Source organism: Balaenoptera physalus, assembly GCF_965194825.1.
Source record: "Balaenoptera physalus genome assembly, chromosome: 2".
Classification (NCBI taxonomy): domain Eukaryota; kingdom Metazoa; phylum Chordata; class Mammalia; order Artiodactyla; family Balaenopteridae; genus Balaenoptera; species Balaenoptera physalus.
Window position 1 is genome coordinate 129,592,515 of NC_138883.1, and position 14,786 is coordinate 129,607,300.

At 48.6% G+C, this 14,786-nt stretch overlaps 1 protein-coding gene and 1 long non-coding RNA gene across 12 annotated transcripts in view; one reads left to right on the forward strand and one right to left on the reverse strand.

Moving 5' to 3' along the window:
* ADAMTS17 (ADAM metallopeptidase with thrombospondin type 1 motif 17) overlaps positions 1-14,786 on the forward strand; it is a 373,038-nt gene that overhangs the window by 346,737 nt on the left and 11,515 nt on the right. For 7 of the 11 annotated variants that reach the window (XM_082448431.1, XM_082448437.1, XM_082448441.1 and 4 more), the window contains 3 exons: positions 2,908-3,085; positions 4,276-10,974; positions 12,426-12,506. In XM_082448431.1, coding sequence (XP_082304557.1) covers positions 2,908-3,085; positions 4,276-4,442 — 345 coding nt within the window. In that variant the 3' untranslated portion in view covers positions 4,443-10,974; positions 12,426-12,506. The remainder of the gene's footprint in view (positions 1-2,907; positions 3,086-4,275; positions 10,975-12,425; positions 12,507-14,786) is intronic. The other 4 variants (XM_082448438.1, XM_082448440.1, XM_082448439.1 and 1 more) reach the window with 4 other exon arrangements.
* Positions 1-14,786, reverse strand: part of LOC309654486 — a 551,553-nt gene that overhangs the window by 336,066 nt on the left and 200,701 nt on the right. The window lies entirely within an intron of this gene.

Here is a 14,786-nt window from a genome sequence, read left to right on the forward strand (position 1 = left end):
TGGGATTTGATTTTATTGTGATTGCACCCCTCCTACCGTCTCACTGTGGCTTCTCCTTTGTCTTTGGATTTGGAGTATCTTTTTTGATGAGTTCCAGTGTCTTCCTGTCGATGATTGTTCCGCAATTAGTTGTGATTCCGGTGCTCTCACAAGAGGGAGTGAGTGCACGTCCTTCTACTCTGCCATCTTGAACCAATTCCTACCAGATTACTTTTCAAAAGATCTTTAAAAGTTTCTTACACCATCCTTCCTCATTTATGATTATGGTGTCCTACTTCCAGAAGAAGAGAGTTTAATTTCTTTGCGTCCCTTTTTCTTTTAACCCCCAAGTGATCTTGCTACAAATAATTGAGGGTATCCCTTACCCCGCCCCTGAACTATGAGAGGTTTTGTTGTTACTTAATTATAAGGCAACTTATTCTTTTCCAAGAATAATTTTGAGTGAAAGGCTTCATCTCTTGTATTTGAGCACACCTATCACCTGTATATAAACTCAGCAATTGGGGCTGCAGGTGGATGTCTGTTCTTGCTTAATTACACATTTGTATACAAATACTTGACTACTTCATTGTAAGAAAAGAGAGCTCCTCACACTCTACACAGGACACAGGGGAGAAGTTCAGGGTAAGTCAGAGTTTCTCAGCTCTGGCTGCTTGTTGCAGTCACCTGGAGAGCTTTGAAAAATACTGATGCCCAGTGCATCCTCCAGGGATACTGATTGATTGTTCTGGGACATCAAGACCTTTCAACGCTCTCCAGGTAATCCCATGCAGCAGATCCCAACGTGAAGCCACTCCCTCCGAGACGCCCTCCAGGTGGAAGTCACGTTGCTATGACACTTGTCCCATGTTCCAGGTCTCCAGTTGGTGGGAACCTCCTCATGTGACATCATTCTTCCACTGCAGCACCCCTCAAATTTCCAAATGCTCCAGTACCAACTCCTGAGGTCTGGGGTGGAACCCAGAAATGTGCATTTATCATGCACGAGGGACTCTCAAGGCTGTGAGCAGCCCTTGATGGATTTATCCAGAAGATGGATATGGAGCCAGGCACACAACCTTGCCTGTCAGGGAGAGCCCATTCTGGTTTGAACATGCCAGGACTCTCAAGGGGGGTGATGGGGGTTGGCAGCGGAGGCAATGGGGCACTTGTGGTTTTCCTACCTCTTTCGTGATTTGAAAAGACTGGGCCCCATCAGAGCACCATGCCTTCTGAGCTCTTTATCCTTCTAAAGTGAAAAAAATGTGATCCTGCTTGTTAGACTAGAAAGCAGAGGAATTCACCTGAGGTGCAAAAGCCCCTTTGGGAGCGCAGATGATGGCCACTTCTCATGGATGAAAGGATCCACGCTGAGCCTATGCAGGGTAACCCCTCACAGACCCCCAGGGAAGGCCCTTCCTCCAGCACAGGCCATGGTCAGACCCAAGGGGAAGAGAGAGGGAGGCACGTGATCCAGATGGCACCTGGCATCCTCACCACATGTGGCATTCAGAGGAAAGACCCTGCTCCCCTCTCGCTACCCTGAGGTGCCAGTGTTAACTCCAGCTGGGCTACTACACCTGTGATCTTTGCTTTATTAAAGTTTTGCAGAGTGCTCTCAGAACCCCGTAAATCATGGGTTGTGAGCATGCTGGGGGACCCCAGATGGAGAGAGTGTGCATGTGGACCAGGCTCTCTGGCTGGGAGGAGACCAACTTAATGGAGAGATGGTTCCAAGGGCTCCCCGGAAAACAAGCAAGGGCCGAGGGGCTAGCAAGCAGGATGAGGGAGTGGTGCTGGATACCTGGCAGGTTCCCTGTCAAACACTTTAAAGGAGCCCGAAGAGGAATGGGAAGAAGAGCAGGAGACAGAACACATAGTAAAGTCTTAGAAGGCCACTCACTGGGAATGCAGGATGGTCTGCTAAACTAAATACATTGGTTTGATTTTAGCACACCCACATCTGCAAATGCTGGAAATGCCAAGAACTAGGGGTTGGGTGTCTAAATTAAAACTGTTAGCCCCAATATTAGTCCATGACTCCGTTATGCAAGAAAGGTTGCACTTCTTCATTTTCTCTAACTTTACTTAATTCTGACCCCCGACCCTCCAGGCTTGTGGAAATTCAGCCCCATCATTATTGGGCTTCTCTCCACACCCAGGGCTGGACAAAGGCCCGGGAGCCTAACATGGCACAAAGTGCCAGGGAGATCCCTGTGGCCATCAGGTCCAGTCCCTCCTGGGTGCCAGCAAGCCACCCTGCTCACTGGAGAATTTCAAAACCCAGATGGTTCTCTGCTTGGAACAGGCATGAGAGGGTGGGAGGTGAAATGCAACCAGCATAAACTAATATTTCAACAATTGTGTCTTAGCTCAGGCTGCTGTAACAAAATACCACAGGCTGGGTGGCTTAAACAACAAGACGTTTATTTCTCACAGTTCTGGAGGCTGAGAAGTTTGAGGTCAAGGTGCTGGCATATTTGGTTTTGATGAGGGACAACTTCCTGGCTTGCAGATGGCTGACTTGTCATGTGTCCTCACGTGGTGGAGGGAGAGAACTCTGATCTCTCTTCTTCTTATAAGGACACTAATCTCATCATGGGGGCCCCACCCTCATGACCTCATTTAAACCCAATTACCTCCCAAAGGACCTACCTTCAAATGCCATCCCACTGGGGGTTAGGGCTTCAACATGTAAATGTTGGGGAGACACAAACATGCAGTCCCTAATATCTTGAAACAGTTTTCCATCAGGCAGCTGGTATACAGCCAAGCCCTCTTGTCCTGCAATTATTTCAAGCACGTAGGAACGACATGCAGGGGCCTGGCCCAAGGGTGCTATGACGTGAGGCCATTGTCAAAGCCCCTCAGCCCGGGTTAGGCCCCTAGCTCAGCTGTCCTCAGCTCAGCTCTCCCTGTCTCTGGCAGTGCTCGTCGACCTGTGGGAAGGGCCTGCAGTCCCGTGTGGTGCAGTGCATGCACAAGGTCACCGGGCGCCATGGCAATGAGTGCCCAACCCTCTCCAAGCCGGCAGCCTACAAACAGTGCCACCAAGAAGTCTGCAATGACAAGATCAACGTGAACACCATCACTTCCCCTCGCCTCGGTGAGTGCCTCTGCTGGCCCCCAGCTCCTAGGGCTGCTGCATCCCCTGACCAGCAAGTCCCCACTGGCAGTGGGAGTTCTATAAGCCAGAAAACCCCCTCCTTGGGGCTTATTTGAGTTCTGGAGAGGCTAACGTGTCAGTTTTGTAGAGGATCTGAGGTTTCAGAGATAGACTTTCATCCTTGTCATGAAAAAGCTGTTTGTTTACTGTGGTCTCAAACACTTGAGCCCCTCTGCCAACAAATGAGGAACACAGGAGAATGTTCCTCAAGTGTTTTGGGATTCCTGTGCATGAAGGAGGCAAAGGGAGGTGCATCCTTCAGGAAATGAAGGATCTGGGGGTGTCATTCATGAAATCTTGGTGATGTGTGCATGGAATGTTCCTCAAGCTAATGCTTGAGAAGAAAACAGAGGTGTTGACAGGTTGGAGTCTTTAATTCGGCAGGGAGCTTTTGTGTGAGCAGCTTGGACCCGAGTGTTCCAAACCCAGCCCTTTACCAGGCCACATCCCCGGCCAGTGGTGGCACAAAAAGAAGAATATCTAGCACTGATCTGATGATTCTATTGAGCAGAGTTTCTGCTTTTCCAATTAGAAATTCCTAGGGAACTTTTTCCCCACCCAATGCCCCTTTCCCTAATGCTAGAATGCCACCAACATGAAGGGGATTTCCAAGCAGCTTCACTGGGAGGGTCTTTGAGCTTGCAGAGGTGTACACCAGGCTTTTGCATGCCCTCAGGCTGGACCATCTCTCTGCACTACCAAGTGCCTGAAGGAGATTCAGGCCACCTGCTTGTGCTGTGACCTTGTGCTTTTGTGGGCCCTTTGATATCCACTGCCCTGTGCCATTCTGTTTTATCAATGCCAACAGATAACGTCCTCTGCCATAAAATAACAGTACTCACCACTTAGCTCAGAAGCGGGGGGGCAGTGCCCTCGCCCTGAGGAGGCAGCCAGACCACTGAACTCTGCCAAGTGGTCAGGTTGGACCCAGAGTATGTCCCTTGTAAAAGAAAGCCACATCCACAGTGGCCCTGGCAGAGGCATGATTTCCCCGGTCTGTGCAAGGCTCCAGTGTACACATGGGTAAGGGCAGCCCCGACTATATCAGAGTGCAGGCCATCTGTGTGTGCCTGATGACGTCCCCAGGCCACACATAACCTCTGGGCTTTCTCTCTCCACTGTCCCCTTAGCTGCTCTGACCTACAAATGCACACGGGACCAGTGGACAGTGTATTGCAGGGTCATCCGAGAAAAGAACCTCTGCCAGGACATGCGGTGGTACCAGCGCTGCTGCCAGACATGCAGGGACTTCTATGCAAACAAGATGCGCCAGCCACTGCCGCCACCAAGTTCATGACAGGCGGCCAGTGGTCCCGCGATGCTCCGACATGAGGTCTGAGTCCTGACGACATGGCTAGTTGAAAGCCCACCCACCCGAGAGCACACCAGTCCTGCGGCTGGGACCCCCAAAGCACACCGCGGCTCACCCAGGAGGCTGTCCCAAGAATCCAATTGCTTAGAACCTGAGAGTGGACTTGACGTTTGCTTAGTGCTTTTATACTTAATATATTGTTAACAGCCACTGGATGGCTTTCTACGGTAAGGAAAAAATAGGCATGAGTCACAAAATAATTGTAATTTCTAAGGTTCCACGTACCTCAAAGGGAACACCTCTGACAGAAATCGTCAAGAGAGACGTCACAGGCGCCCCTGTCTTGGATGTATCGGGGGAGGGGGAGGATATCCAAAAACTGAGACGTTTTATTTTAAAGCAGGCTTTATTCTGAAAGCCCGTGACACCCTGGATGGAAGGAGGCTTCTCTGGAGAGGCCGGGCTGCTGGAGCCCCCTTGACACCACAAGGACCAGCACTTGGCCCCTCCACCCTGTCAGGGAACGTGCTCTCTAGATCGCGGCTTTTCCTTGGAGGTCTTGTCCCTGAGAGTCTGAGTCTGTGTGAACTAAAAAGGACGCTAGGGCTGTGTAGTTCTGCATACCACCTATGTGGGGGAGAACATTCCAGAAGGGCTTGGGTTTGGGGACGTATCTAGTTTTCAGATCTCTGTTGTCCCCCACACAGGGAAACAGAAGAGCCTCTCTTCAAGGTGCTGTGAGAGGAGGCACGTGCTAATTTTGGCCTTGGGATTGCTTCCTGGCATAGAGGTGAGCTCAGGGCAGCTTTGGGAGGGGTGGAGGGCCTCCCCCTCTGCTTCTGGGGACCTCTGCTCTAGCCAGTACTTCATAAAGCTTTGCACCTTAGAGATGGCTTCCCATTGACCTTGGCCATCTATCTGAAGTTGATTCTTCTTAGAACCTCTGAAGACTCAGGCTCAGGCCTGGCGCTTCACCCTGGCACGGGGCAGGTTTCCTCCAGGACTGCTCAGCCTAGTGCCAGGATGGGTGGAGAAGTGGCCCCTGGCCAGGATGGCCACATACGCACCCAGCCTTTCCGTGGCCCAGACCTTGCAATGTTCGTCATTGTCATGCTGTCGTTGTTGACCCGTCTTAGTGGGGCAAGAATGACACTCCGAAAATCCGGAAGAAGGTATTTGCCTCCTACAGACACCTCACCCCTCAAAACAGAACCGTACCCTCTCTGGAGCCCAGGGAGATGAAAAGAGTGTCCTCTGTGAAAGCACAGAAGGTGGTACGACCCTGCCTGCCCGGGAGCTGGGAGGAGGGGACCCGACATGCTGGGAGGTCTGGTCTGCTGACCAACTTGGTGGGCCTTTGATGGGTGCTTATATTCAAGGACTTTATCATGAGAAACCCACCCTCTCCTCCCTTATTTCAGAGGGGATCTTACTTAGGCTAATCTCCATGGGATCATCTCCCAGTGCTTCTTGATTTACTGGTGCTGTGTTTATGCATCTGTGTTTGAGTTTTTGATGTCACAACTTTAGAGTCAGCTTAAATCAGAAAGAAAAAGAAACACTCTGCCACCCCAAGCCCGTCTTATGGGCTGTGTTTTGGTTTGTGATTTTTTACTGCCCCAGAGGCAGAAAAGTGGTAGGGATGGCAGAGAATCTATTCAGTTCCACTTGAATCTGTGAGAAGTGTTGAGAAAACTCCTTAGGTGTTCTGTGGAAAGACCCCAGAGGGTACCAGGCTGGGGCAGCTCACCTGCAAGGTAACCTCCAGCGGCTGCCCAGGGCCTGTGCAGAACGCTGTCCTCCCTGCTCCGGCTTGGCCGTGAGCAGACTCCCCAGGCCCCTCAAAGTCTTGGGGAGCTAGGGCTCAGTTTTCCCCCAGCCCCAAATGGGCTGTACTTTACCACAGATGAACAGAAAGCTCTCAGCCTTGGGGGCTGAGGAGCAGAGTCGGGGCAGCAAGCTAAGGAAGCCGGGGCAGCCTTGCTTACTGTCTGCATGGGAACCACGGGCCCACCTGAGCTGGGCAAGCATGTGCACGTGCCCAGAGGCGAGCCCGTTGCCTGGTGCCACTGAATCTCCCCCCTGGCCACCTTGACGGTATCAACTGGACGCCCCTGGCAAGGGCCCCACACCCTCAGAATGCAAATGACTGATTCAGTTATTGTTAAACATCCCTTTGGTTCCCCAAAGTTTAGGTCTTTCTGAGCTCTTTTAGCTCATGCTGGCACTGTCACTCTGAAATTCACCAGCCCGCCTTCTGTTCACGGCACAAGCAATGATCAATTTCAGCGATGCCATCATAGCACTCTTGCTCCACTTTGTACAGAAGACAATGAAACCCTGTCATTACAACAGTGATGTTTCTTTATGGTTAACAATACCCTGTACTGTCATTCAAGTACTGTACCTTTTTGGTTGCACAAATGTGTTACTAACTACAGAGTCTCACAATCTTATGGTGCTATTTTCATTGGTGCAAATGAAACCCTCTCAGTTGACCATGGCTTGATATTATCAGAACACAGGGAAAGATCCTCAATGGCAGTAATATCATTGCTTTGTTCTCTTTTCTTCATTTCAGAGTCAAATGTATATATTTTCCATTAGCTAACTTACATTACGTACTGTACCCATGGTATTTTTGTTTTACTTTTTGGTGCTGGTTTGAAAGAAAAGAAAAAAAAAAAAGAACAGAAGACAAACATTGGACACCACTGTAAATGAAAAATTAAGCATTTCATTGGAAGTGAGTTGAATATGTTTAATAAAATGTTCTTCCATAACAATTTTAAGCTGTCTGTGAAGTAAAAGACAAAAACCAGTCCTCGAGGGCTGACAGAGGGAGGCTGTGTCCTTTTCTTCTGCAGTGGTCACACCACTTGCCTGGGACTTGGCTGCAAGGAACTGCAGCCTGCCGACCACAGCTGTGGACAGTGTCAAAGGTCGCTGGTAAATGCAGTTCTGGCGGGTGGCTGCATCTCCCCAAGTGAGTGCTAACAAATCATTCAGTCCTGGGCCTCATCCCTGTGTGGTTGCAAAACCCTGGGTGGGGACATGAAAGTGTGACAGCTGTACAGTGAGTCTGTGAGTCTGATACAGAGCAGCTACCTCACTGGTGGAGCTGCCCAGGCTCCATGGGGGTGCAGTGACCCCTCTGCAGGGGACCCCTATCATGCCAGAATGGGTACCTGCTCTCTACAACCTTGCCTCTTCAAGCTTTAGCCCCCACCCCAATCCTGCTGGCAGCCCAACAGCTTCCCCACTCCTGCAGGTGTGAGCCAGACCTGGCCCTTCCTACCTCCCAGTCTGGGAACACAGCAAGGGCACCACACCATCATAATGGGGACCACTGCAGTCATTTGGACCCCATCTGGGCCTGACATGGAGCAGGGATGTCACAGCTCCTGCTCTTGGAGGGGGTTGTCTCCTCCCAGTGTCAAGGGGAAAGAGCTCCCCACCCAAGAACTTGGAGGTTCATTAGACAGAGCGCCTCTTTTTAATGTTGGAGCAACACCCAGAAATTTCACAAAATAAAGACCATTTGTTTAATCGACGACCTACTGCCCATGGCCCCCTGGTTACCAAGAAACCTGTAGTTTGTGTTAATTCCCAAGAACCATCAGCCACCTGCCTCTGGGCCCCATTAGAACCCTTTCCTTGCTCTGGGAGTTCTGATCTCTCTTCTGGGTTAACTTCTAACAGCCCTGATGCTATGTGATTTCTTTATAAGCTGCTTGGATTCCAGTTTGTTAGACGAAATTGACAAGCAATCAATCAGCAAGTGTTGAGTGAGCTTCTATTAGGAACCAAGCACTTCCTGGAGCCACTGAGAACACAAATGGACAAAAGACCTGCTCTGGAGCCCACAGCCCCTCAGACAAGCCTGGAGTCCTGGACAACAGAGAATGAGTGAGAGCTGCAGGAACTCCAAAAAAGAAAGGTCAGGACTTCCCTTGTGGGTCTGTTGATTGCCCTCTGGATACAGGCTAGAAGGCTCGGCATTGGAATCCTTTACAGTGACGCTCGCCCTCTGCAAAGGGTTTTGGCAGAAACCCCTATGTTTCTACTTCTACACAATTCTGCCTGCATCTATGTCCTCCTTCTCTGTCTGACAACTGACCCCATCCTCATGGAAGGCCAGCCCTCACACCTTTAATTCATCCCCCATTGCTTCTCTACACTCTGTCTCTATCTCCAAACTTTCATTAACTCTCCAGACCTCTCCCCTGGCTTTTGCCCCCTGCACCGCACTAACACTGTTCTTGACAGGTCACCAGTGACCTTCTGGGTATCATTTGCACACATTTTAGGGTCCTATTCTCCACTTCTCAGCAGCCCTCTCCTTTGGGACATCCTCTTCTCCTGACTTCTCCTCCTTCTCCTTCCTAGCTCCCCTTCCTCTGGCAGCTCTCTAGATGACAGTGCTCCAGAGCTAAGCCCTACACCCCCTTCTCTCTATATACTTTCTCAAGTATATAGGCTTGGGAATGTATACTCAAGCTCAAGGGTTGAGTCTGGCTCAAGGCTTGAGCCAGACTCAAGGCTTTTAAAACCATGTGTATTCTGGTATCTCCAAAATTAACCTCTTCCGTCCTGGCCTCTCTCTCGACCTCCGTATTCATACATGACCTCTCCACATGCACAGTCAATCCCACGGGAAGCCCTGGGACTGGGACAGCCCTTCAGAGTCATTCCAGATCTGAGATTCAGTGGGGATGGCTCACCTCTCCTCCATGTGGGATCATCTGGGGTGGCTCCAAGGACAGGTATAGAGGCTGGGATTATCAGAAGGCTCACACATTTGCGTATCTGGCAGCTGATAACCAGCCTTTAGAACTTCAGCTAGGACTGTTGACCAGAACACCTACAAGTGGCATCGCCAAGGGGCTGCTTAGCAACCCTGAAGTATGATGGCAGAGTTTCAGTGGCAAACACCCTGAGAGAGAGAGCTGGGGACACTCATGAGAACCGTGTCACCTCATATGACAACTCAAAAGTTACACAGCATCACTTCCACCATCCTTACAAAGGCCCACTCAAGTTCAAGGGGAGGGGAAAAAGAGTCAACCTCTTGCCAAGAGAATGGAAACGTTCTGGATGAGCAGGTGAGATGGGAAAAATTGTTGTGGTCATTTGGGGGAAGATTCACACACCCCCATATGCAAAATACACTCACCCCTCTCCCATCCTACCCCCAAAGTCTCATCCTATTTCAGCATTATGTTCAGGCTCAAAGTCCAGGATTGCATCATCTAAGTCAAGTGCAGGTGCATGCAGACGGGCTTCCTCCCGTGGATCCTCAGATACAGCTTCTTGAGCAGTTTCTCTCAATTGGAAGATCAGTGAACTCAAAAGAGACATTATCTCCACCCAGTTCCCAACACCCAAGAGAAAACGGTGGGACAGCACGGGAGCACCACTGTCAACACTCCCTATTTAAAAAGGAGGGGAAGCACGTCGCGGTCCCTTTCCACAGCAGTTCTGAAGTCCAGCCTGGTGCACGTGGCCAGTCCCATTAGGCTCAGCCCTGCTGCCTGGGAATGATTCTCCCTGGGCTGCCTCCAGACCCAAAGAGGCTTGCTGATTGTCGTAATCCACTCTTAATGGAAAGGGAAGCAAGATTCAATCAAGTGCCCTTTCCTTTGGAGAGGATATCCTGATGTGCCCCAGACTACTGGACTCCTAAAAACTTCACTGATGTAATGTTTCCTTGATTCGTCCTGGGGCTTATCTCCCACCCTGTAGAGTGCAGATGATACTGTACTAAGGCCTCTTCTTCCTCCTCTCCTGGTCTGATTAACTGAATGCCATGGACACAGCAGGTCAATGCAGATTCTGTGGAGGGTGTGTACAGTCCAGGCCCTTTGGGGCTACATTGTAACAGAGTGGGAGAGTTAACATAGCCCTGGGGAAGACTGAGCATAAGTGCGTACTGGTGTCTGTTACACATGAATATGAACTGGGTCTCCTTTCTAAAGGGATGGAAAAGAAAGCACTCGCCAGCTCAACAGTCATACATCTTGTATGTGAACATTGTTAATCTGGCACAGCAGTGCGTTTGGGGCTAATTATTGGTTATGATTGTGGTAGTCCACTGTCATGTGACAGGACCCAATCTAAATTCTGTAGGGGCCAGACTGATGACTTACAAGGGGATATAATGGGGTCTTTAAGTGTTTCACTAAAATATTCCATTCTCACTGGGTTACAACATTGCTGTTGATTTACTATCTTGTCTGGGGAGAGGGAGGCAGTTTCACAGTATAACGTGTCTTCCTATGACAGTTCTCTATCCCACAGGCCAAGGACCAGGTTTCATGCATTCCAAGTGTACATTCAGGGACAGGGGAAATAATCACTGGTTGACCACAAGGGCCCACTGGGTCCACTGTGTACCAAACATGAATCAGGACTCCATTTATTACATGAACTCCACCCCACTTCACTCTTAAAGGAGGACCAGGATAACACTCTGGGTCCTCAGCAACAATATCAACTTGGATCCTGTGTGCAGCAGGTAAATTGATTAATGATTAATCATTCTCAGCATTTTTATTATCTTTCTCCAGTGCATCCATAACACTCAGCAACAGCCATTGAATTTCTTTGCCTTATAATTTCTATTTCCCTGTTTCTTTCAAATGACTGAGATACTGCACTACCAGTGAAAGTTTTAACCATTACCCTTTTCGGATGCCAGGGGCATGGGGTCCTTGTAGCTGGCAGGTGACGCATGTCTAAAATCCTATAGAATTTTAGATTCCTAGGATTTCTGATTCCTAGGACTATTCCTGGCACCAGCTGTCTTAGTTTGCGTTCTTGGGAACCCAAACTAAGATGTGTGGAGATGTCTGGGCAGAAGGTTCATTGGGAGGTGCCCTCAGGAACACTGATCGAGTGAGAGAAGCAGGGCTGGGCACAGGGAGATATGGACCTCTGCTACATTCATAACAGAGGCTCAATTGATCCCATAGGGAACTTTGGAGCTGGAATGCTCCTTCAAAGTTGAGGCAAGGCCTTGGAGTATCATTGTCTGCAAGCTGCTCTGGGAAAGGGGTGTAATCTCAAGAGTCAGTTCCCTTATGTTGAGGGTGAGGCTGGGGATGGGCTCAGCTGTGAGTCAGCCAATGCTGCTGGCAGCTGGGGGCATGAAGGTCGTAAGGGACATCAGCGTGGCACACCGCAGCATCCACTGCATGCCTCAGACCTAGGTTTTGCTACACGAAATTCCCAGTCTCCTCCCTCTCACACATTCATTTTTACTCTGTAGGCTTCCCCATCTCAGTAAAGGGCACCAGTATCCACTAATGTCTGACATCAAAACCTCAAAGTCATCCTTGTTTCCTCAGTTTTGCTCTCCACCCAGTCCAATGCAACCACAAATACCATTCGTTCTGCCTCCAAATTAAGTCTCTGATCTGTCCGCTTCTTCCTGTCTCTCTGGCCACCACTGTGTGCTAAGTCACAGACCTCGCCCCAGGACTCCACAAAAGCTTCCCAGCGACCTCCCTCCCTCCTGACTCTCTCCACACCCTAGTCAGAGTAAGATTTCAGAAACATAAATGGCCTTCCCCACTTAAAACCTTTCACTTGCCCCTGGAGTTTTCTCATCTCAAGCCCTGTGTGATCTGGCTCCTGCTGTCCTCTCCCACCCACCATACACACACACACACACAAACACACACACACCAGCCACACACTCCCCTTTCTGTCCAAATCCTCCACCCTTGTCCCCACCCTTGGGCCTTTGCAGGTGTCTTTCCCTCCCTTTGCAATGTTGCCACCTGCCCCCAGTTCTTCCCGTGGCTGGTTATCTGCATCCTTTGTGTCACAGCTGAAATGTTATCCCTTAGACAGACGTTCCCTCCCAGGCCCAGCAGCCATCTTTCCTCCCTCCTCAATACTTGTCATAACCTATCACTATTTTGTTAACTTTTGTACTTACATATTGTCTGTTTTCCCATTTAGAAAGCGAATTCCACCAGGGCAGAAAACAGGTCCCTCTTGGGTATGGCTGGATCCCTGGTTCCCAGCACATGCATGTCCCAAGTGAGTATGCTTATCCATTGTTGGTTACAACTTATCTTGTTTCTTTTCAGATAAGTTCACGATTGTACCAGAAGATGTTTATACTGGATAAGAAAAGTGCAGTCTAAATTCAATGATTCTTTTGCATATGGCTTGAATGATACAAATATTTGGACAACTAGCTGTAAGTCAATGAGAACAAGATGTTGGCTGTTTTTCAAATTCTCCCCCTTGTCAACCACCCCTTGCCAACAGAGACAGGTATTTTCAGGTGGTTTCCATGGTGATCTAGCAGCTGTTTTCTCTCCTTTTCATTTTATCTTTTGAAGAGGAGAGTGACAGATCAGGAGGCCGAGAAAGTCCCTGGTTTGCTGAGGATTTTGTAAAACTTGTTGTGGCGCCACCATCTGGTGTTTCTGGAATAAAAGTTTAACCACAGGGTTTATGGACTTATCAGGACAAATCCCTGTGCCTGGCTGGGTTCTAGTGTGACAGAAGTGCTCGCGGTGGGATTCCTGTGACCAGGACCACTCTTACCACCCACCCCCCATGCACTATGAAATTGTCATCCCCTTGGCTTTGAAGCCCTTCTCAGAAAAACAACCCCTTTCAGATCCTGAGCAGCTTCAGCATTGTAGGGTATAGCATTCAAAAATGACCAAGAAATTAGATGGTTTTCCTCCTGGAATTTCTTATAACACTGGGATTTCCCTTGGAAAAGACTAGGTACTCAGGTCTGAGGAATCCATCCCACTGTAAGAAAAATGTAAATGACCCAGTTAATTAAAGGATCCCTTGGTAGACAGAGCCCAGTCGAGCCAAAGCAAAACTCTTTTCTGGCAGAGCTATGAGAAGGACCAGCACACTACCAGCACTGCCTGGGGACCTGCCCAGTTACTGATATTTATCTACTACAGTCCAGTGCACAGAACTTATGCACACAGACGTGGAGGTCAGCTTACATGAGGCTCAGGGAAAATGGGCATGTCCCTCCAGTTTCCAACAGGCTCCTTCCTACTTCTTCCATAATCTCTCTCTCCTTCTCTCTCTCTCTTATTCATGCTTTCCACCTTGCTATCTCACTTTCTGTCTCCTTCTTGGGCTAGTATTTATTTATTCTCTTTCTCCCTCCCTATATCCATCTCTCCTTTTCTTTTCCATCCCTTTCCACTGCCTGCATTTTTTCCCCACTCTCTCCAATTTCAGATGATTTTCTACTTCTGACTTTGGACCTAGTGTCCATGTAGGAACTTCCACCAAGGGCCCACTCATAGGTCCCCAAGGAATGACGAGCTCCTCTAGGGGCTGAATTTCCACTGAGCCGTTAGATGATGAAGTACCCTTTAAAAATTCACTCTCAAACCACTCACCCAGGATCCTTGCAAACTAACTGCTCTTTAGAGGTTTTAGAGGTCTCTGGGGTCTCACTTCCAGCTTAATTCTGTGTGTGCCAATCACACATTCAGCAATCCTTTGGCTAATGATGTATCTCCAGCTATTGGCTTTCTTATCACTGAGGTTAGTTTTAATGTGCCAGTTGATAGTTATAAAACAGCATTCTGGAAGTTCCGTCCAAGGATTGCTATGTATTAACACATCATTAAAATAGTATATTGCAAAGTCAACATACGATTGTAATTGTTGACCTATCAAATACTGAAAGATTTGGAAACCTTGCTGGAAGCCAAATTCCGTGTTATTAAACTAGGATACGGTAAAGGGAAGAGAGCCTGTTGCAAGTGTTGCAACAGGGTTGGTTTGATGTGTTAATGGTTTTTGCCAATATTGTTTTTTACAAAATAAGTATGTAATATAGCCACACATATTACATTATGATATATTCCATTTTTATTCTATATACACCTAATGGACATACACACACACATATAATGCATGCATGTGAAGTGTGACCACAGGGTAACTTGGGACAATCTGTTGTGGCCTATATAATGGCCTGAGAGCAATTCAGCAGCATCCCTGCATCCACATCGCTCAGTTAGGACAGAGGATCCCAAGGCAGCTGCAACACCCATCTGAATGTATAAGTTATGGTATATAAAATTTATTCGTATCATGACTCATATATTAAACAATCATTTTACAACATAAGCCAATAAATTTTTATTGAGCAGTGTGGTCTATGCAGGGTGGAGGGAAAGATGAATGATGCACAGTCCCCTGTCCTCAGAGAATCATAACAATATGTCGTTGTACCTTCTTTTGGCAAATAGAGGCTTTGCCCAAATGTGGAAAAATATTTAAGTCAGTTCAAAACTATTAGGGCTGTTGGCTCTGAACTCA